Below are 23,177 nucleotides of genomic sequence, written 5' to 3'. Positions count from 1 at the left end.
TCCTTGGTCTTCCAGAGCCTTCATTTCGATATCAGTTTTCTTGTAGAAACCACTGCTGCCAACATCTTTGCACAGCAGTGTCTGTATGCTGCAGGTGGCGGCCTGTTACTCGGTATGACCACTCAGCTTCAAGTAACCCTACAATGTGACCACATTCGAAGTCATTTAGTTGTCTGTAAGGTCTTTGATATCGTCATAATGGCATGTTTAGTTGCTTCTTTATGGAATAGCAATGGCAGCAACAAAAAAAAAAAAAAAAAGATGAATTTTCCACCTCTGTTACTAGTGTTATACTTTGCGAATTGCGCACTATGATCGCACATCCTGTTCCTTTCCTTGAAACTTTGATCATTTGCATGTTCTATCACGATGTTTTTGCATACCAAATTTCGTCCCAATCGCAAAAGTCCTTGGTGTTTCGATTTTTTTGCCAAAGAGTGTATAAACCTCTCCCAACCATGAATAATATAAAATTTGCTAAAAACTCTTGGCTTAGGCTTAAAATGGGATGGTAATTACAATTATAAGTAATAAATATTTTTGGAAAATGTATTCATTAATTATTGAATTGATTATTACAATTTTATCTAATTTATAGTGAGACTTTCAATTTCGTCTGCCATTGAAAATTTTACATTAACTATTATGAAAATAATTAAAATTCTTTACTATTAAACACATGAGTCTTGACTTCATAAGAAATGGCATTTTGTTGAAATTACAAAGAAGATAACAGTTTCTGAATTTCTAGCTTTAAGCACATACCTTTTCCAGAAGTGCACAAAGTTGATATAAGACATTAGAATTTACATTTATTAATTACATTTTTACTTACCTCATTATAGAAAAAATGTATAGTATGAGTATTTAGTTTAAATGACAAAGTCTTTAGGAATGATATATAATAGGCCATAACCTGAAATGAAAATTAATGCATTATAAATACAGATTCACTTCCTTAATCATACACAGGATTTTAGAATAAATATGAAATATTTTCATTTAATTATATTTTTAACTGTTTACAAGATCAAATTTAAAAATATGAAATGTAAAATACTAAATACTTATGTAAATAAATTTCACTTACTTCTTCATCAGAAAAGTCAAATTTATGAACAATGATAGAATTCACATGATTATTTGAGAGAAGATAATCTGAAATTAAATATCTCATAAATATCTAGAAAACATATCTATTAAACAAAAGTTATTAAAATGTAGAAAAAGGATAATGATACTATAGCAGTCTAAACTGTATCAGTTTTACTACCTACTAAAAAAATATTACATTATGTCATAATAACTGTCTGAAGGAGGTAGCTATATATTAACATTTTTTAAAAGACTAATTTGTTTATATTTTAATTTAGAATAAAAAACTAAATTTGCTTTTCATATTTAATGAAAAACTGTTTCAAACTGTACAGAAAAAAATGCCAACAACACAATTTGCAACAGTAACTAAGACACCAAATACATTACATACATAGTTTGTCACTGTATATGCAAACTGTGCAAATGCTTTCAGCTAAATTTTGAACATAAAATTGGTAAAAATTCTGTTATACAAGTGAAAACTAAGGTAAATATTTATTGGCTTCTAGGACAGTATAATCAAATGGAATTAAGAAATATATGAGAGATATTAAAAGTTATAAGTGATCAAGTTTCATGTTAAACAGTTTACTACATATAATTAGTCTGTGCATGGCTAAATATCAATGCATAAACCTCTATTAGGAAAGTAGTTTTCAAGAGTCAGTACTTTGAAAATTATATGCTTCTGAGGATGAAAAACTATATGATTTATATTAAGACAGCATTTCTATGACTCCCTTCCCCTCCCAAAGAAAACAAAATCTCTGAGAGGAAACCTGGATCAATGTTTATTCTTTCAACTTATTTGTAATGACATAAATTGATAGCTACTCATGAGATAAACAGTTTACAACATTATGTGCTTTGCACTTCTGACTGGCATACCATTAACTAGAAAGTATACCTTTTCCCTCTCACTATGCTTTTAAAATGCTACTAGCATCAAACAAAGAAAGAATTTTATCTACTAATACCTATTCTAATAATTATCACCTGAAAATTTATACAGTTAAGATTTTTAGAACAGTGAAAGATAAACATGAATAACGGTATACTATAAAACTAATTTAAAACTTCTAATATCCACTAGCTTCTATTACGGAAAAATTCTACATTGAAAACAGATGTAAAGTAAAGATGGTTTTTTTATGTTTGATGGTAAAGATGGCTTTTATGTTTGATGGTAAAGATGGCTTTTATGTTTGATTCAAATAAATGCACCAATAATCTGTAACTTAATTACAAGGTACTTACTACTTTTACTATCTGGCTACCAAAAGAATGAAGTGCCATGAAAACAAATACTAAATAGCATGAAAGAACAAACATCTACATACACAGAGATGTTTCATTTCGAATGTTTTCAAATAAAATATTTAAGGTCTGGAGTAACTGCACACACACATATCGTCCACACTTCTGCTTCATAATCTTCAGAAAAAAAGAAAGCATATTCTTTTCTAAGAAAAAACTAAAAAAGATTTAAAATTAGATAAATATATAAAATATAATACAGAGAAGTTAAATAAGTAATTATAAAGGCATGGTCATAATTACATACATTTTTTCTATTGGATCACTATGTGCAATTACTTTTAAAAATGATAAAACTCCACAGATGGTTTGTTACCTTTGAACTCCTAGATTCTTATTAATAACATCTTATTAAAAGTCATATACAGTCAAAAGTCGTTAATTCAGACACCCATAATCCGGACCTCAAAGCTACAAACTTTCTGCGCATGTGTCGCGTTGACGCATGCGCGTAAGACCTTTATGGCTGCAAATATGCGTGTGTGCATGTGCATAATACGTTTACGCATGCGCGTTTAATGTATTACGGACGGTATAAGCTAAGCTAAAATTATCTAATTCAGTTAATGGTGCAGATTGCGTTGTTCCTTAATCTTTGAATTGGATCCGGCTTATTATTTTTTGCAGACTGTTAGAGCAATTTTATAAAAGTAAGCTTGAACTTTCGATTATGTCAAATAGAATTTCCGATATATATTTACTAATATGTAAAGAATCTACAAAGCGAAAGTATGTTTCGAAGTCCATTAAACAAAAAGTGGAATTGCTGCAAAAAAATGGATAAAGGCATATCCTTTGTTTTTCTAACCATTCCGAAATCTGTTTATCAATTTCACGCTGCTCTGCGGGGGGAGGGAGAGGGGAAAACGCCGCGGCGCGCAATGAATTGGAAGTTGATCTGTCAGCACTATCCTTATCTTCAGGGCAGATGTTTTTTATTTTATTTTGGCTTATAATTCCTCATTAAATGTAGTATTTCATCTCGATGTGCTCCGTCTTTGATATGATTTAAATCAAATTCCTCGTCATTATAAATATCATGAATACACATCAAATAGTTTTCTCGTTGCAATTTTCTAATTTTGACTATGTGTCATGTATGCTTTACGCATGTGCATGTTGAAAGAAATGTTTAATAAAATAAACAAATAAATATTAAGCTTTTTTTTTTTTTTTTGTAAATTTTTATACCCTTTAGATCATAATTGTTCTTTATTTCATAAATTACGGTTTCATATTTTTAATTTTATAATTTCTGCATGCCATCTTACCAGATTTAAACTGATGATCTATAATCCGTAAAAATCGATAATCCGGAATCGCTGAAGTCCCGACGAGTCCAGATTAACGACTTTTGACTGTATATCTCTTGGATTAAACTTAATGTTGTTTGGTAACTAAACTGCCAACGTTCTGACACTGCTGACTGCATGTTACATCTTTGTAATGCTAACAAGTTGATAAATTACTATCTTAGTAATTTAAAAGAAAAAAGGGTTGATCTTTGGATTATGGTAACTTGGCGATTTTTTGGCAAAAATTTGGCGACCAACTCTGATACAGCAACCCTCTATTCTTTTTTTTCGCCGCCATTTTGTCTTCACGAAGTAAAGACATGTTTCTTTCCTTTTTATTTACTGAACACTTTTTCCAACAATCCACTAGCCGAATTACACTTATGCTAGAAATTTTATGTAACAAAACTGCTTAATCATGACAACTATTAACTGCAAAATTCGGAAAAAGTGCACAATCGCAAACTCCTTGCGCGTTTTTCAGAATAGCACATACACATAAACCATTTACACGTCGACTTATTTTTACTTAAAAAAACATCCCAGAATTGCACAAAAATGGCATTGCACACACTCTTAACTTTAACCATCTACACCGCTATTTTCTCATAAATTAAAAAAATTTGCACGAAAATGCAAAAAAATTCTGTGAATCTTTAAACTTGGTAAAAAAACACATATATGAAATTACCTGATCGCGAAAAAGTATATACCCTTTCCAAGGATGAACATTTCCACGTATTAAATAAATAAAATATCCAAAAACTTTTACCTCTAAATTATCTATTATATTATAAACGTCACCAACGAATTCATACCGCAAACATTACAAATGTTTACAAATACTTAGTGTCAAATATTTAAATTATTTCCATGCACGTTTACTTCAACTGAAACGTATACCAAATTCCTACAAACATAAAATTCACAAAACAACTATCATTTAATCAAAATATCACTAAACCATGTACACGTCGACTTATTTTTACTTAAAAAAAATCCCAGAATTGCACAAAAATGGCATTGTGCACACTCTTTGCTATATCCATGTACACTGCTTTTTTCTCATAAATTAGAAAAATTTCACGAAAATGCATGAAAATTTTGTGAATCTTTAAATTCGGTAAAAGGACATACAGTCAAAAGTCGTTAATCCGGACTCGTCGGGACTTCGGCGATTCCGGATTATAGATCATCAGTTTAAATCTGGTAAAATGGCATGCAGAAATTATAAAATTAAAAATATGAAACCGTAATTTACGAAATAAAGAACAATTATGATCTAAGGGGTATCAAAATTTACAAAAAAAAGCTTAATATTTATTTGTTTACTTTATTAAACATTTCTTTCAATGTAAGTTGTTTAAGTTGCTTCGTTTTTTATGTAATAATACATTCACTTTAATTCTATAAACAGACATAATTTCTTGTTCAGTTACAAAGTTCCGCTGTTCAAGTCCTATAATTGCTGTGTCGAGAATACAGACTAACTTGTCAATCGAAATTTTTTCGTTTTCAATAACCTCTGTCACTTTCTTCGCTATCGGAAGCGAATTATAATGACGAGGCATTTGATTTAAATCATATCAAAGACGGAGTACATCGAGATGAAATACTACATTGAGTAAGCAATTATAAGCCAAATAAAATAAAAACATCTGCCCTTAACCCGTTAACTGGCACGGGCGTATATATACGCCTTGCTCAGCCGATGCGTTAACTGCCCCAGGCGTATATATACGTCCTTCCAAACTGCTATCATTTGCTTTGCGCTGCTACACCTAAAATTATTCGCAAAGTTAACGCATCGGCTGCGCATCTGGGGGGCAGTTAACGCATCGGCTGAGCAAGGCGTATATATACGCCCGCGGTAGTTAAGGGGTTAAGATAAGGATAGTGCTGATAGATCAACTTCCAATTCATTGCATGGCGCCGCAGCGTTAAAGATAAACAAAGTTTAGATAAACAAACGTTAAAGTTTAGATAAACAAAGGATATGCCTTTATCCATTTTTTAAAGCAATTCCACTTTTTGTTTAATGGACTCCGAAAGATACTTTCGCTTTGTATATCCTTTACATATTAGTAAATATATATCGGAAATTCTATTTGACATAATCGAAAGTTCAAGCTTACTTTTATAAAATTGCTCTAACAGTCTGCAAAAAATAATAATCCGGATCCAATTCGAAGATTAAGGAACAACGCAATCTGCAACATTAACTGAAACAGATAATTAGATAATTTTAGCTTAGCTTATCCCGCCCGTTATACATTAAACGTGCATTCGTAAATGTATTTTGCACACACGCAAATTCACAGCGGTAAAGGTCTTACGCGCATGTGTCAACACAACGCATGCGCAGAAAGTTTGTAGCTTTGAGGTCGGGATTATAGATCATTCTGTATTATGGGTGTCTGAATTAACGACTTTTGACCGTATATGAAATTACCTGATCGCGAAAACGTATATACCCTTTCCAAGGATGGACATTTGCACGTATAAAATAAATAAAATATCCAAAAACTTTTACCTCTAAATTATCTATTATAAACGTCACCAACGAATTTATAACAAAACATTAAAAATGATTACAAAGATCAGCCAAAAAAAGTCCAAACAATTCTATTACCAATGAAGGTCACTTTTTAATTACATGTTCTCAATATTTTAGTCAGGTTATGGAACTACTCTTATATGCACTCTCAGGTCGCCAAATTTCTCGCCAAACATTTTTTATGAGAAACTCTGCACTGCCACATTACTACCTAAAATTTTGTCTACATTTCGAACTTTTAGCCTAAAATGTCTGCAAAACGCGATTTTCGCACATGCAAAAAACACGTTTTGAATACACAATTTAAGCTAAAAATTCGAAACAAAAACAAAAAAATTAGATAGCAAAAACGTAAAGTTTCTAAAAAATATTTGACACGAATCCGTGCATACAATGATTTGTTTTAACTCAAAAAAAAAAAATAAATAAATAAATAAAAAAATCACAGATTTGTACAATCTATGCAGCGAAAGAATCTACGAACTACGCACACCTAGCTTAAATAAATTAACATAAAAAAATTAATTTCAAAGAATACCATGTACACAGCTTTCTGTTTAAACTTTAGAAAACATTTACGAATTGCACAATCTAGGCAGCGAAGGAATCTACGAACTACGCACACCGTTGGTTGGCCGAGTATTATATATATGTACACGGGTATCGGCGAATGTCTTGGTATAATGAGTTAGCATTATGCTAGTTTTCTTTTTCTCAAATGTTTTTTAAATGTAAAGGCTACAGTGTTAGCTTCTTTTATTTTTATTTACGGAATAAAGCATGAATTTTATTTAGATTTGTCTTAGCTTTATTTAAGGGAAGCAAAATATGCTTTGCCTTTATCTCCACTGCCAACAGAATTTCCAACCACCTGAAAAAATAGTTGTACCTGGCACGCGACTAAAATTTTGCCAACACGTCATAAATCGCTTAATTATCACACGAATCAACTAGCAAATCCAAGTTTCCACATAAGAAGGGTTGTCATAGAAACCAACATCAGTCACAAAACCATTGGAGAACAGAACATGCAATCGTGCCAAAAGCCAGCACACAACACATATCGCCGCATTTGGCAACCTTAAGGCATACATAAGAGTAGAGCAAAGGTTATTTTTAAAATACTGATTACAGGTTTGTACACTTCAGATTCATGCAAAACACATGCAAGAAACTTCAGATTCAATCTCTACTTAAAATTTCCTATTTTAATTTTTTTAACCTCACATAATTAGACTTAACACGTTTAATCAAATTTTTAACATACAGCACGCTAATAATGGTTATTGAATTGCACTATATCAAACAATAATGAATAACAGAAACACAACATATAACTGATGTAACAAAAAAGATTAAATGAGTTTCAATAGGGAAAAAATGTTGTTGTCACACAAATTCTAAACCAGCCCAATGTGTACAAAGAACAGTTTTTTAACATTTGAAACTGAAAATGACTTGTGGAGAAAACAAACAATATAGACAGATAAACATCTGTTTTGTTCATTATGCTTCAGATACTTATTTTCTGAATGCAAATTAGAAGTTATACATATATTATTACATACATAAAAATTATAATATTTCTAAAGAGAATTTGCTTTATAAATGTTCTTCACAACTTTAAGTAACTTGCACTTGCTTTGCTCTAATGAGATATGAACACACTCATTACTCTATAAAACACATCACTTTTAAAAGAGTAAAATTAACGATTTAGCATTTGAATTGTTACCACTGTAAAAATTAATTACAAAGTCTATAAATAATATTGTTACGAAATATACAGGTGAGGTAGGATAGCTTTCCCGCAAAGCAGGTTTAGGGTTGCCATAAAATGGCATGGGAAGGCAGGTTGCTAAATTTGGTGACAAAATTGGCGATATACCATGGACGGTTGGAGAACATTCTGGAACAAATTCTTACCAGTTTAGTCTAGAATGTTCTCAAACACAAGCCGAAAGCTATATAAACCCTGCTGGTCCGCAGTGTGGGAGAGAGTGCCTCGCATAGAGTGTTAGTTACTTAGTATCGAGTTGGTGTCTCGACTAGCGAGTCAATCGAGTTGACAGCTGGGCAGCGAGTGCCGAGTGGGTCGTCGAGTGCATCGAGAGAGTCTCGTAGTGTATCACGGTTAGTGCATCGTCAAGAGAGCATGTTGAGCTCTGAGAACGACTGAACCCAAGAGTCTAGAGCCATGCTCTGTGTGTTGTCGAGTGCATCGCAACTTGTAGCGTGGAGAGTCTCGAGAGTACGTGGAGTTCCGAGAACGACCAAACCGAGTCGGGAAGCTGTACTCTTGTACTCTGCAGTGAAGCTGTCTCCATCGGTATAGCTTGATAACCTGGAGGCTGTGTCGCTGATTGTGTCAGTGTGTTTATAGTCGATCTTCGACGACTGTAAAACGTGATTTTGGAGCTGTCCTGATTAATATTGGCTAAATAAAGTGTATTTTGATACTTCATTAAAAAGTCTTATTATTCCACACAAATCCACACGAATCCCATACGAACATGAAGGAAGAAAAGGCTGATCTTTAGAATATGGTAACTGGTAGTTTGGTGACATTTTGGAGGCGATAAAGGTTACTACCTGGGACTTTGGTAATAATGTGAGCAGTACTCAGTTCCAATTACGCATTATTTTGTGTGAAGGAAATGAGAGATCATGGGATATGTCATGTGATATTAATGGACGAATTACGGTTCTTTAATCGGAAAAAGGGGGAATTTGGAAAAATATCTGTGGCTGTATATTATTTTGTATTAAGCTTCATTGTGTGTTGTGTGAAGTAGGGTTGAATAATTTTGGGATTGTATGACACTGTCTAAAGTGAATTCTAGATGTGATAAAGAGAATTTTGCTTTTTATTTAGCAGAGGAAGTGTGGAGGAAAAATTTGCAGAAAAAATCGTTCAATAATTTTATTGAATCCATAATAAAAGTGTATCCACCATGTAAGCAAGATTCTGAAGAAGATTAGGTAAGTTAGTATTTTTAATTATTTGAGGATATTATTTTTATGCATTGTTCTAAATGTAAGGTGGAAGTAAAGTAATTTGGTATTATTTGGAAAATTGTTATTAGCAATGATTTAGTTTAAAGTAATTAGGATTGTAAGCTAATTTTTATTAATTTAATGTATGTGCTTACTTATATTTTAAGTAGTGTTTTTGAATTTAATGATATTTTAATTAAATGATAGTTATTTTGTGAATTTTATGTTTGTAGGAATTTGGTATACGTTTTAGTTGAAGTAAACATGCATGGAAATAATTTAAATATTTGACACTAAGTATTTGTAATGTTTGCGGTATGAATTCGTTGGTGACGTTTATAATATAATAGATAATTTAGAAGTAAAAGTTTTTGGATATTTTATTTATTTTATACGTGGAAATGTTCATATTTGAAAAGGGTATATACTTTTTCGTTATTAGGTAATTTCATATATGTTCTTTTTAACGGGTTTAAAGATTCAGAAAATTATCATGCATTTTCGTGAAATTTTTCTAATTTATGAGAAAAAAGCAGTGTACATGGATATGGTGAAGAGTGAGCGCAATGCCATTTTTGTGCAATTCTGGGATTTTTTTTTAAGTAAAAATAAGTCGACGTGTACATGGTTTAGTGATATTTTAATTAAATGATAGTTATTTTATGTTTGTAGAATTTTATGTTTGTAGGAATTTGGTATACATTTTAGTTGAAGTAAACGTGCATGGAAATAATTTAAATATTTGACACTAAGTATTTGTAATGCTTGCGGTATGAATTCGTTGGTGACGTTTATAATATAATAGATGATTTAGAGGTAAAAGTTTTTGGATATTTTATTTATTTTATATGTGGAAATGTTCATATTTGGAAAGGGTATATACTTTTTCGCGATCAGGTAATTTCATATATGTTCTTTTTACCGGGTTTAAAGATTTAGAAAATTGTCATGTATTTTCGTGAAATTTTTCTAATTTATGAGAAAAAAGCACTGTACATGGATATAGTGAAGAGTGTGCGCAATGCCATTTTTGTGTAATTCTGGGATGTTTTTTTAAGTAAAAATAAGTCGACGTGTACATGGTTTATATGTATGTGTTATTTTGAAAAACGTGTACGGAGTATGGTATTGTGCACTTTTCCCAATTTTGCAGTGAATATTTGTCATGATTAAGCAGTTTTGTTAGATAAAATTTCTAGCATAAGTGTAATTCGGCTAGTAGATTGTTGGAAGAAGTGTTCAGTAGATAAAAAGAAAAGAAACACGTCTTTACTTTGTGAAGACAAAATGGCGGTGGGAAAAAAAAAAAACAGAGGGTTGCTGTAGGAGAGTTGGTCGCCAAATTTTCACCAAAAAATCGCCAAGTTACCACAATCTAAAGATCAACCGAAGAAAATACCGTAACGACTGCCGTCAGAAAAGAAAAAAAAAAACGCAACAACTGGCATCAGAAGTGGGATTTGCGAGTGAATACCAGTAAACCGCTTGCAGAGGAAAGCCATGGTGGAGGAAACGAAGACTTTGATGGACTTCTTAGCCGAGATGAGGGCTGAGATGAAAGCCAGGCAAGAGGAGATAAATGCTGAAATCAAAGCCGGACTGAAAAAGATGAAAGCCAGACTGGAAGAGAAGAAAGCCAGACGAGAAGAAATAAATGTCGGCCATGAGAAGGTGCGAGATCAACTCCAGCAGGTGAAAGTGGAGCTTACAGAACTGGAGGCATAAAAGACGATGTGAAGATGAGAGAAATGGCTTCTGAAGAGTCAAAGGATGAAGAAATGAAGGAAGTAGTTAACGACCTGCCTGAAAAAGATAAAAAAATGATTGATGAAACATCTAACAGGATTAAAGAAAAAGAACGAAAATGTGAAGAAATAAAAGACGGGAAAGAAGTTTTTTGATTCTCAATTGCCTGAAGTGGAAGAAAATGAAAATGCGACTGTTAAGTACGTCAAAACCGATAGTGAAACTACCAAGCCGCAGTTAGCAAATATTGAAACATCTGAAAGTTCATATGATGCTGAGATGGAAGAACCTGATGTACAACTTATGCAGAGTGCTCCAGTACTGCAAGAAAATTCACTGACCTCGCAAACTATGTGTGTGCCTCATAGTGCAGGTTGTGCAGACAAGGACTTCATTCTAAACCAGGATACTTCTACTTGTAAAGAATTGGATTCTGCTCAAGACTCTAATGCAAACAACGGAAATGATTTTAAGGAAATAGAGGTAAATCAGCATATACCAGTGGCTGAAAATACTGAGGTGAACTGTATACATGATGTGAATAAACTACAAAATTGGTGAACAAACTGTTTCAGATCATTCTGTAGATGAAAAGTCGGAAAGGACTGAATTTTCAGAATAAGATATGCAAAACATAAATATATCTGAGAACTGCAGTGGAAAAGTAGTTGACATGGGTATATTTTAATGAAAAGACCAAGACTGAAATTCATTACAAACTTTAATTTGTATAATTTAAAAATTGTTATGAGTTTAATTTATGTATATAACTTGTACATAGTGTAAATATTTATTTCTTTAGTTGTGTTATTTGTTTGTTTTATTATGTTTTGTGTGTAACGAATTTGGCTTCTAACCAAGGGTTGTACTGCAGTCCTTGGGAGCGGCAGTGTTACGAAATGTACAAACATGGTGGGATAGCTTTCCTTCAAAGCAGATTTATGGCTGCCGTAAAATAGCAAGGGAAGGCAGGGTTACCACATTTGGTGAGAAATCGCCCATTTGGTGACAGCGATATACCATGGACAGTTGGAGAAACTTCTGGAACAAATTCTTACAGGTTTAGTCCAGAATGTTCTTGAACACAAGCCAAAAGCTATATAAACCCTGCTGGTCTGCAGTGTAAGAGAGAGTGCCTCGCATAGAGTGCAAGTTAGTATCGAGTTGGTGTCTCGTCTAGCGAGTTAATCCCTGCAGAGTCGATCCATTTGACAGCCAGGCAGCGAGTGCCGAGTGCACCGAAAGAGTCTCGTAGTGTATCGCGGTTAGTGAATCATCGAGAGAGCGTGTTGAGCTCCGGGAATGACTGAACCCAAGAGTTGGAAGCTGTGCTCTGTGTGTCATCGAGTGCATCGCGAGTTGTAGTGCGGAGAGTCTCGAGAGTACGTGGAGTTCCGAGAATGACCGAACTGAGTTGGGAAGCTGTACTCTGGTGCTTTGCAGTGAAGCTGTCTCCACCGGTACAGTCTGATAGCCTGGAGTCTGTGTCGCTGATTGTGCCAGCGTGTTTATAGTAGATCTTTGACGACTGTAAAACATGATTTTGGAGCTGTATACGCTTTGTATTGGTAAATAAAGCGTGTTTTGATAGTTTATCAAGAAGTCCACACGAACCACACGAACCCGTAAGAATGTGAAGGAAGAAAATAACATAACAACTGGTGTCAGAAAAGAAAAATGCAACAACATGCAAGCCTCTTACCAGAAAAGTGTAAAGTTTATTAAATCAACAGCTATAATTAAAAAACAAATTGCAATGCTAAAATCAGAGATAGAGAGGGGAAACCTTTAATCTGAAAATATAATATACTTACTCGAAAACTGTGCTATCATTCTGGTCACCCCATATAAGAATTTCAGCAATTGATCGCAGGGTTTCGACCAATAAACCTTTGTTTTGATCATGAACAATTTGATTTTTATACAGAATATGATACAGATATCTAAAGACAGACAAGAAAGATTTATGTTAATATGTATCTATAGATGCTTTTTTTTTTCCGCAAACATGATAGCCGCAAAAGTTTTCACACATTAAAAAAAGGTTCTCTTGATATAATACAGATTACAAAGTACATAAGTATATTTAAATTTACAAGCGAATATCAAGTAACATCAGGAAGACACTTATTTTTGGACTGCACTTAGAAGCATTAGCTCATGCAGTTTTGCAATGAAATAATGATTTTTATTAAACCGAAATGCAAATGATGGATAATCTACAATATGTTGAAAGTATTGAATATGAATTAATATCTATTATTTTTTATTTGCAGGAACAGCATAATCTTGCCCTTTATCATATTAGTTTACAGAAACTGTTAATGATAGATCATTAAAAAATTCTGTACTGTTCTGTTATCAGGACTGGATTAAGAAATGTATGCATGTATATACAGATGTATCTGTTCCTGTTTGCATGTATATATGTAAGTACTATTGCATGTGTGTATATGCATATGTGTGCACATACATGCATTTCTGAATCCGAAAAAAAAAAAATTAAAATCTTTTCCAACATATTAATGAGAGATTATTATAGCCATGGAAATCATTTATATGAATTATAAGTAATAACTTCCACTATATTCTTGGCAACTATTATAAAAACACATGACAATGATATAAAATCTAATCAGTACAGAGGGATAAAAATCTTTCTGCAGTTATTAAAATATACTCTTCCTGTTTAAGGATTTTAAATTTAAAATATTTTTTTAGATGGCTGAAAAATATATACCACATTTCATCGTATATTTTTACCCCTAGACTTTTAGTGGCAGGTTTTGAAAATTAAAAAAAATATATATTTGCATAATTTTCTTCTTCCTTAACCCGCGGGAAAGCGTGTGGGGTGTATCATACCCCACCTCTACAAAAAAGTGGAATATTCCTAACTTGTGAAACTGTAATTCTGTGCTGCATTCAGTAGCTGAGTTTTCAGCAGTGGTTGTCTTTCAGAACTGCTTCTCCGTTGCCTTTGTGTTTCAGAAAAAGATTTATCGGTATTTTGGGCTAATCTTTGGAATATGGTAACAGGTAGTTTGGCAACATTTTGGTAAGGCGATAAAGGTTACTAGCTAGGACTCTAGCAGTGTACATGGATAAAGTCAAGAGTGTGCGCAATGTCATTTTTGTGCAATTCTGGGATATTTCTTTAAGTGAAAATTGGGCGACGTGTACATGGATACCGTGTATGTGCAATTCTTAAAAACGCGGCAAGCAGTGGGCGATTCTGCTCTGTCTCCCAATTTCGCACCTAATCTTTGTCATGATTAAGTACTTTTGTTCCATAAAAGTTCTAGCATAAGCGTAATTTGGCTACCAATTGTTGGAAAAAAATGTTGAGTATAAAAAAAAAAAGCCTTTACTTCGTGAAAACAAAATGGCATCCAAAACAAAACTAGCAAGTTGCTGTAGCAGGGTTGGTCGCCAAAAAATCACCAAGTTACCATAATCCACAGATTAACCGCATTTTGTTGGAACTGGGGTATAACACACCCCACGCGCCTGTCCGCGTAAGTTCTTTTGAGACAATATTTATTTGAGAAATTTATTTCTAGAGTGAAACAGTAAATATTTCCACTCGTAAAAGATTTCAAATAAATATTTCCACTCATAAAAGATTTCAAATAAATATTTCCACTCGTAAATGATTTCAAAGTGTTTGAAATTATATTTTTAGAGATTTCTGATCTTATTATGGCAAGTGGAGATGGAATTGCAGCTGGAATTACTGTGAGAATTATTAGAAATAGTTGAAAGTGATGAAGATTGCATTTCGGAAACTGAAAATGAAGATTGGAGTATTTTCTACACTTTTTGGGTTTCGAAAAAAAATAAAACATTAATTTCTTATTTTCCTAAAAAAAGGAAAAACTATTCTAACGCTTTCAACATTACACAACACTTATACTATACTACTTATACTATACTACTGAAGAAAAGAAAATGCAAGAAATTATATGTTTTTATAATATGACTAAGAGAGTGGTGGATACTGTGGATGAAATAGCAGCAAGTTTTTCAACTGCCAGTATAAAAAGGAGGAGGCCGATGCTAATTTTATTATCTGCACTAAAGGTTGATGCAAATGATTTTCGAATTATAATACTTTCAACTGCTATTCCACCAACCAAATACTGAAGCAGATGTCTCTTTTTGAGGGACATAGTATTACAGTTAATAAAAAAAGTACTGAACAACGATCAGAGATTAATACTTTATCGAGAGACTTACGTACAACATGCAAAAAAAGAGCAGAAATTTTGACGAATAATTCACACGAATATATGAAATTTGAAGCAACTAAGTATAAAAGATGTGATGAATTTTTTTTTGCCCTCGAGCCAGGGACAGAAGAACGCAAATGCGATGTTTAAAAATGAGAACTTTCTGTGCCAAGAACACATAAATATATTTTATTCAAAGTGTAAACAGATCAAATAAAGATTGTGTATTAGAGATTCAATAAGACCAAGGAAATGATTTTTATTTTATTATTATTTTCATTTATCTTAATTTTAACTTTCTATAAGCTTATTTTGGAAATTAATTTCTTGTAACCCACGTATTATTCATGAGTTATAAAAAAAAATAAAGCTTTACAGTTAAATAAAATTACTTTTACCATATTTTAAATATTGCGGTATGCGATACCCCACGCGCCCACTCTAGTAACTTTTCTTGATGAGCCTTCCGCCGGGTTGTGTTTAGAGAGCAAGTTCACTTAAATTTTTATGTAGATTACTCCATTTTGTGATTGTTTTCACCTTTCTAACAAGGACAAACCTTTTAAACTACCTGTTTAGGTCAAGCCAACCTTTCCCTTCTAACCGTTGAACTTTATGCTAGTCTTATAAAAAAGCTGATAAATCACAGTGAAGAAAACACAAATTGTCTACGACTACACTATGGCAGCTGCACATTCACCTCCTTAAAATCATTTATGAATGATTTGTGGCCTAAGGAGAAGCAAAGAACAATAAAAATGGACACGATTCAAGTTACACAGATGTAGAAATGAAGATATCTTATTAGATATAATAATGTTAACATGTATTCTTATTTTAATGTAGGTTTCTTTTAAATAAATATTACGTTTAATTTATTAAACGTAATATTTATTTAAATTTGTTACACTCCCACTAAAACCGCATCCTTCGAAAATTAAGTTATTTGCAAAATTTTCCCCTCCCTACTTTTGGACGATCAAATTAGTAAAAAAAAAAAGAGAAGGCAATGATCACAGACAATTCAACCGTATATCGCAAATACATCTATACCCATCATGAAACTTACCTACAACACCTCAAAATCGACCAATACTGAATCTTTAAAAAATTTTACAGTGACTAAAGTGCAGAACTGCCCACTTATTTGTTTGGCACTTTTTACAAGAGTAAGAACTGGATTTTTGTCCATTTTGTTTGACTTTTTAAGTGAAAATAGGTTGATGTGTACATGGATAAAGTCAAGGAAGTGCACACTGCCATTCTTGTGCAATTCTGGGATTTTTTTTAAGTGAAAATAGGTCGATGTGTACATGGATATTGAGTATGTGCATTTCTTATAAACGCGCCAAGCAGTGGGCGATTCTGCACTTCCCCCTTTACAGTAATTTCTAATGCGATTCTGGTAGTCTAACTACAAATAAGTAATCATTTAGCGACTGATTCTGTGCTATTTTTTATTTAGATATTCCACCCTCAAAAAAAAGTGTCATTTACTATGAAATTCTTCTAAGATAATTAAATAAGACTAATACTTTGTCTTTTTTAATTATCTTAGAAGATTAAAAAAGTACCTATTAAAAAATACCTATGTGTTGAATTACCTATTAAAAAATTATACATATAATTTCTGCTTAAGATCATTGAATACCGAAAAGACAGTATATACATATACACACGACAACAAACTCACTTAAGATGCTCTAATGAGTGAGGGTTTTTTGGTTTCCACATTCCGCCTGAAAACCAGCCTTTACCACGAAACATTGCTAGAATACATTCGAATTAATTTAAATTACCAGTAGTAAATATATACAAATAAAGCCCTAACTTCGCCGTAATAATCAGTATATAAAACAGCAGGTAAAAATACAGTTAAAAGTTGCCAGACAGACAGCCAGATGTCTTGTTTTGCACTCACTATGTCTTTCTGTCCACAGTGCGAAAAATAAAACTTAGGTACCAAGGAAAAGCAAATAGAGGATGGCAATTTTGCTTGATAGAAAAATAATTTCGTAGAATTTTTTAAAGCCAGGTAAAAAATGTGGGTTAAAAAAGGGAAAAAATAAGACCAACATTATATATAAAAAGTATATTTATGGGCCTAAAGAAAAGATAGAGAAAATTAAAGAGCGTGAAGTAATCTAAACATGAATATGTTCTAAAGCGCAAAAAAAACTGTGTTAAAAATGAAGGAATTTATGTAACCTATCACCTCACATAATGACGGGCCTAATGTGCAATAGTATGCTGAGCGAGTTATTGAGATTACGAAGCTAACTAAGTGAAAAGGGGTTAAAAAAAGGAGCGAATGCTTTGTTGCAGTAATTGAGCACTCCTAAACATTTGTTTCTCATCAGAGCAAAAACAAAGCTAAAAGAAACTCTTATCAGAAGTGTGGCGCTCTGAAGACCGTGAGGGTGCTTGAGCTAGTTGAAAGTGCCGGTAAAATGAAGGAAAAGGAGGGGAATGATGGGGGCCCAGTTACATAACAATTTAAAATCTAGTCGTCGACGATCGTCATTTAAATTGAAGCATCCGAAAGCAGCGCTTGCGCTTTCTTCATATCTGATGGGAGCATCTGGGAAGGAGAAGTGAGGGCCGTTCGACTGGTTCCAGCGGGCCGATGCTATTCGCACCAGCGGTGCGATTAGCCGCTTGAGCTATTCTCACCAACATTAACAACGCATGTGCATTGAATCGTCGGATCCGTCATTTGAACCCAATCAAAAAGAACGGATTCTACTTACGCGAACTGCCTAAGTGTTGTAGTGAATCTTTTTTTTTAAAGGCAGGTTACTACCTTGGCGTAGTTTAACATTTTGTAAGCGCTGGCGACTTTCAAAAGATCACAAAGGAAAATGGGTTCCTTTTCTTATATATATAAAAAGAAGGAACACATTTCCTTTTATTAAAGTATATATAAAAAGGGCAGATTTTTATGTTTGCAATGTTTATCGTTTTCCTGAACGGTTGGAATAGTTTAAATGACTAATTTGGGGGGGGGGAGACATAATCTTGTTCACATTTTCTAGGCCAGCTGCTATATCTTCTAAATTAAGTTGAGTTTCAACATTTTTAACTGCATGTTTAGTTGTGTACGTATCTTCAATTATTGAGGCTTTTACTCCGACACATTCCAAGGATTTTAATTTACAGACTTTTTTCTATAGTCTTGATTCTTTTCGTGGAAATGATGATTTTTTTCTCTCGCGTGATATAAATATTATCTTCTTTATCAGTAATTTCGTTTAGAATAGAATCTTTTTTGAACAACTTACCAACCGGCATACTAGATTCAGTTCCATTCAGAACAATTCTTACCTCTTTTGTGCCATTTTTAAAAGCTATTTTGACATTGTCAATAGCGATTGTGTCCCCATTTTTTTTCCTCTTTTTATTGCTGCCACTGTCCATGTCATTATCTGGTTTACGCTTAAATTCACTAAACATAATCCCAAACAATTCTTCTGGAAACAGAATACATTTGAATTAATTAAATTACCAGTAGAAAATATATACAGATAAACTTATCGCCAAAAGAAAACTTTTCCGTATCAAAAGCACTGAATTTTTTAGCGAAAATAAGTGTGGACAAGTTCACAGCAAACTCATAACTAAAAATCCCGTGTTACGCCTAACGCCATATTTTGCTTATCTATTGCCTACGCCTGATTGCCATTAAATTACTATACATTGATATTATTTTGGATATATTTATTGCTATCTTTATTGGTAAGTAATTATTTTCTTGAATTGGTCTTGCAATCCACGTAGTTATGGCCGGTGCAATTAGCCACTTGAGCTATTCGCACCCAAGGTCCGTAGAAAGAACAGGTTAGCTCACTTGGAGTAAACAAACGAAAAGCCAGCGACTCGTTCGGCTGTGACGTCACTGAAGTTTGCTGTAGCATCTCCTAATAGTAGTTTTGTATTTCCTTTTGAAATATTTTCTGTTTTTCATCGGAAAAGTAAAAATTCTAATATTTGGAGTTGAAACTTAACTACCTAAAATATTGTTTACTGTATAGAAAAAGTTTTAATTACGAAAAGTTCCCTCAGTAATTTACTGTTTCACCAAAAATCTTCCAAACTTCCTTACAGAATTTGCTATTCAAGATTCAGCTGTTTATACCGTTACTCATTTTAGCTTCAACAGATTGAAAACCCACATTTCACAAGAACTGGAAAATATGTAGTGTAGTCAGAGCTTAAATTGTGCCGGTTCCGGTACTTTTCAATTCATGGGATAAATGACAATTCTAGCCGGAACGCATCGGAGCCCTACATAAGAAGGCTCCGGCACTTCTTTTATGTAATTAACGGAACTACAATTTCAGTAGAAATTTAATCTCAAAAATTTTATTTTTAGCAGCAATAAAATTATATTAAAAATCCCTTATTAAATGTTAATTTACCTCTTTGCATTTTATTGAATTATTTTAATAAATAATAATCAATTATCAATTAATGGCTAGATAATAATTAATAAATATTAATTGCTAATATTAATTCAATAACTATTTATTAATTTGATAATAATTAACTATTTAATTTTTAAATGATAAATGATTTTAATAGTCATTTTATTTATTTATTTACTCTTGTTCCTCTTTACTAACGGTCTTCCATAGGGTTCCGGCACTTCTAATTTTGAAAATGAAGCCCTGAGTGTAGCGATATAGAAGAAATTCAAATTAAGAATATTTATTCTATAAAGCTGTACAAACTTGTCCCTAATGTTTGGAATCTAATTTGGCTGAAATTTAAATTAATTTTTTGCTAAATTCTACTTTCGGTCCAATTGTTTCTGCAGTACTTGTTTCATTTAGAAATCTCAGTTTACTTGTGGCTTTTTTTTTTTTTTTTTTTTTTTTCAGATGAACTCGCATGAGCTTTTCCTGTAATATATGATTAATTTTAATAGATTAAAAAAAAGGAAATGCATAAAATTATAAGTCGCTACATTCTAAAACGTGTTTGTAATTTCTTGATGTAAAGCAGCAACAAGAAACATAAACAAATGAACTATTCAAGCTATAACTGAAAGGAAGTGTAATACTTAATCAGCAGCTGCATTATGTAATTCTATATAAAAATTGGGACTTAATTTTAATTTAAATCTTAATTCTTTGAATCCTTTGAATTTTACTTTTTAGCAAAAATAAAAAATAAAAATTTAATAAAGTATTCAGATAGAAGATGTTAACTTTTCATATAAAATAATGATTAAAAGATATTAAAAGAATAGTTGCATATCCTCTATTGTGTTTCGTTATTAATATTGTATATTTAGAATTTTATCTTTTAGGTTTATATATTTATTTCACTTATGTATTGTTCACTACCAGTGTTCAGCGACTTTCCCTCGGCCGCTGGTGGGCAGATATTAATAGGACTGAATGCTGTATGCGTTTGCTTTGGTATCAAAAAAGAAATATGTTTATATAATAACTTAAAGGTGCTACTTTGGTAGACGGTTGCACGGATTTTTGGCGATTTACATTGGCGCAATTGTTGGCGCGGTTTTTACAGTCGTCAGCCATCTTGAAAAAAGCTGTTTTTACGTATTTCACGCATAGTAAAGTATTCGAAACTTTAAAAAAATTAATATCGTTAAAAATAATGGATTAATTTTTTGTTGAAAACGTTGTTTTCATTAAGATGGCTGACAAATGTAAATAAATACATTTACTAAGAGTATAAAATGCTAAAGTAAGGTTAAATTATTACTTTCATATAATAGAATAAAAACATTGCGCCAACATTTAATTGGAATAAAATATTACTTAAATTGAATATTGAATTGAAAACATCATACCAACGTTTAAAAGAATTAAAATTTTTCAATTACTTAAATTCAAATCCTTTAAAATAAGTTTTATAGGATATAATTATTTAACATTAAAACATGTGGCAATAAATATCTCAGGAAATTTTAAAAAATATGTATTAAATTTTTAATAAAAATTGAAGTATACAATAATAAAGTAAAAGAAAAATATGTACTTACATTTTTTTAAGCATTTTACTATACGCATATTGATAAGCACCAGGAAAAAAAATCTTCATCTGTTATCCACATTTCTCGCACTTCATTGAAGAAGCAATTAGCGAGGTTTACTTCAAATATTTTAAATAAATTTCCTCTGACCCTTGTAACAATAAATAAATCTTTGGTTAGGAAATCCAGGTTGGCCAAAATAAGGTCTCAAACGGCATTTTTTTTATGCCGATACCAATAATTCTTGGTAATTACCACTAACAACATCATCTTCGCAACGGAGACATCCATTCGCTTTGAAATCTGAGGAATTCGAAGAGATGAATAATAAAATTTTAAAATGGTGCGGTAATGCACAAATATTCAGTAACCAATCAGGGAGCTGATTACATCACGCCTAGAATTAAAATTATTTAAATAATCATTCATAATAAAATCATATTTAAAAAATGCAAAATTAAATTGTGTTTTAATATTTAACAGCCATAAATAATGTTTAAAACATTAGATTAAATTTATAGATATTAAAACCAATTACTTTTAAAATAATGTGACGTCATTCATTACATCACTCACAACATAAAATTCCATAAAATATCATAAACAATAAAATTTTTATTTCAAATAAAAGTGCAAAATTAAATTCATTTTTATTATTTAGAAGTCATAAACAATAGGCCCACCAGCGGCCGAGCGGTAAAGTCGCTGAACCCTGGTAGTTCGGTCCGAGGTTCGAATCCCGCGAACGGGCTGGCTGCATGGGCGTTTTCGTGGTTTTCCCCATGTGTAACGTGCATACGAGCCAGTTTCCCTTAGAAAGTCCTCCTCCACGAAAGGCATCCCTTCCCTTAGGCAGATAGCCCTCATGTGCTTTGCCATAATTAAATACACACACACATAAATAATATTTAAAACACGGAATTTATGCATAATAAAACGCATTATTCTTTAAATAAAATGACAACAAAGTATCGGTTACCATAAATAACTTGTCTAGCAATGGGTTTACCATAAGTCGTATCGCTCGCCAAAAAGAAATCGCCAAAAAACGTGCAACCGTCTACCAAAGTAGCACCGACTTAAATATTACATTTCATTTAGCATATTCAGTTTAACCATTCTATGAATAAAAAAAAATTAGAGTTATCAGTTTAGTTGTAGAAAAATATTATTCATACACAGCTAAATGCACTCATAAAAACATTATGCAGTTTATCTTAACGCCATTTGACTGTCATCGTACTTTCTGTGAACACATGGAAAAAGGGTGGATGTTTATTTAATATGATGACCTGTGTATAATATCCCCACAGACATAATGATTACATTTAGGTACTAGCAAAATATAATTCTGCAGGTAAATTTATATAATTAAATGCAAAAGTCAAAATTAGTACTAAATTTTAAACACTACATTCAACAAAATCTTAGTAAATATGGATCTTAATTTTATAAATAAAATTTTGTATGAAATATATCATGGTGCGCTGTATAGTAATGGAATGCAAATTTTAAAACTATAATAAATAAAATATTTGTTTAAGTTATATTATTCATTCATAATACAAATCATAACAAATTATAAGTACAGATAGAAAATGAAATTTTATATTTTACAAGAATTTTAGCATATTTGCTTTTTAAACGTTTCTATATTCTTAAATCATACATTTCCTAAATTTTGATTGTATTTAAATGCATGCTGTGTATTACTCTGTTTTCAAATAATATGAAAGAAAAAAGCCTTAATAATTAGAAAATTAATATTGCTGAAGGAACTGCTTTACTATCTTTGCAAAATTACTGTAACTAAATTATCCAGAACTGATAGCCTTAAGTATAATAATACAACTTAATTTGCTCGCCAAATGAATCGTGGACTTCTAATATGTTGCTTTCTGTGCTCTGCGGTGTTGTTAGTCCTTCTTATT

The 23,177-nt window shown here is 32.1% G+C and overlaps 1 protein-coding gene across 5 annotated transcripts in view; it reads right to left on the bottom strand.

Annotated features, from left to right (window-relative positions):
• ema (C-type lectin domain containing ema) overlaps nucleotides 1–17,142 on the bottom strand; it is a 119,233-nt gene extending 102,091 nt beyond the window's left edge. The window contains exons 1-5 of one of the 5 annotated variants that reach the window (XM_085817082.1): nucleotides 16,936–17,142; nucleotides 12,825–12,953; nucleotides 2,439–2,572; nucleotides 1,091–1,158; nucleotides 836–916 (exon numbers count right to left, since the gene is read on the bottom strand). In XM_085817082.1, coding sequence (XP_085673208.1) covers nucleotides 836–916; nucleotides 1,091–1,158; nucleotides 2,439–2,572; nucleotides 12,825–12,953; nucleotides 16,936–17,009 — 486 coding nt within the window. In that variant the 5' untranslated portion in view covers nucleotides 17,010–17,142. The other 4 variants (XM_085817083.1, XM_085817084.1, XM_085817085.1 and 1 more) reach the window with 4 other exon arrangements.
• Nucleotides 17,143–23,177: the final 6,035 nt, after the last annotated feature.

This window comes from Stegodyphus dumicola, chromosome 5 (assembly GCF_044657685.1).
Source record: "Stegodyphus dumicola isolate Sdum_Otavi_A_Nest chromosome 5, ASM4465768v1".
Classification (NCBI taxonomy): domain Eukaryota; kingdom Metazoa; phylum Arthropoda; class Arachnida; order Araneae; family Eresidae; genus Stegodyphus; species Stegodyphus dumicola.
The sequence above is the reverse complement of the archived record's forward strand: the minus strand, read 5'-3'. Positions and strand labels throughout refer to the sequence as shown.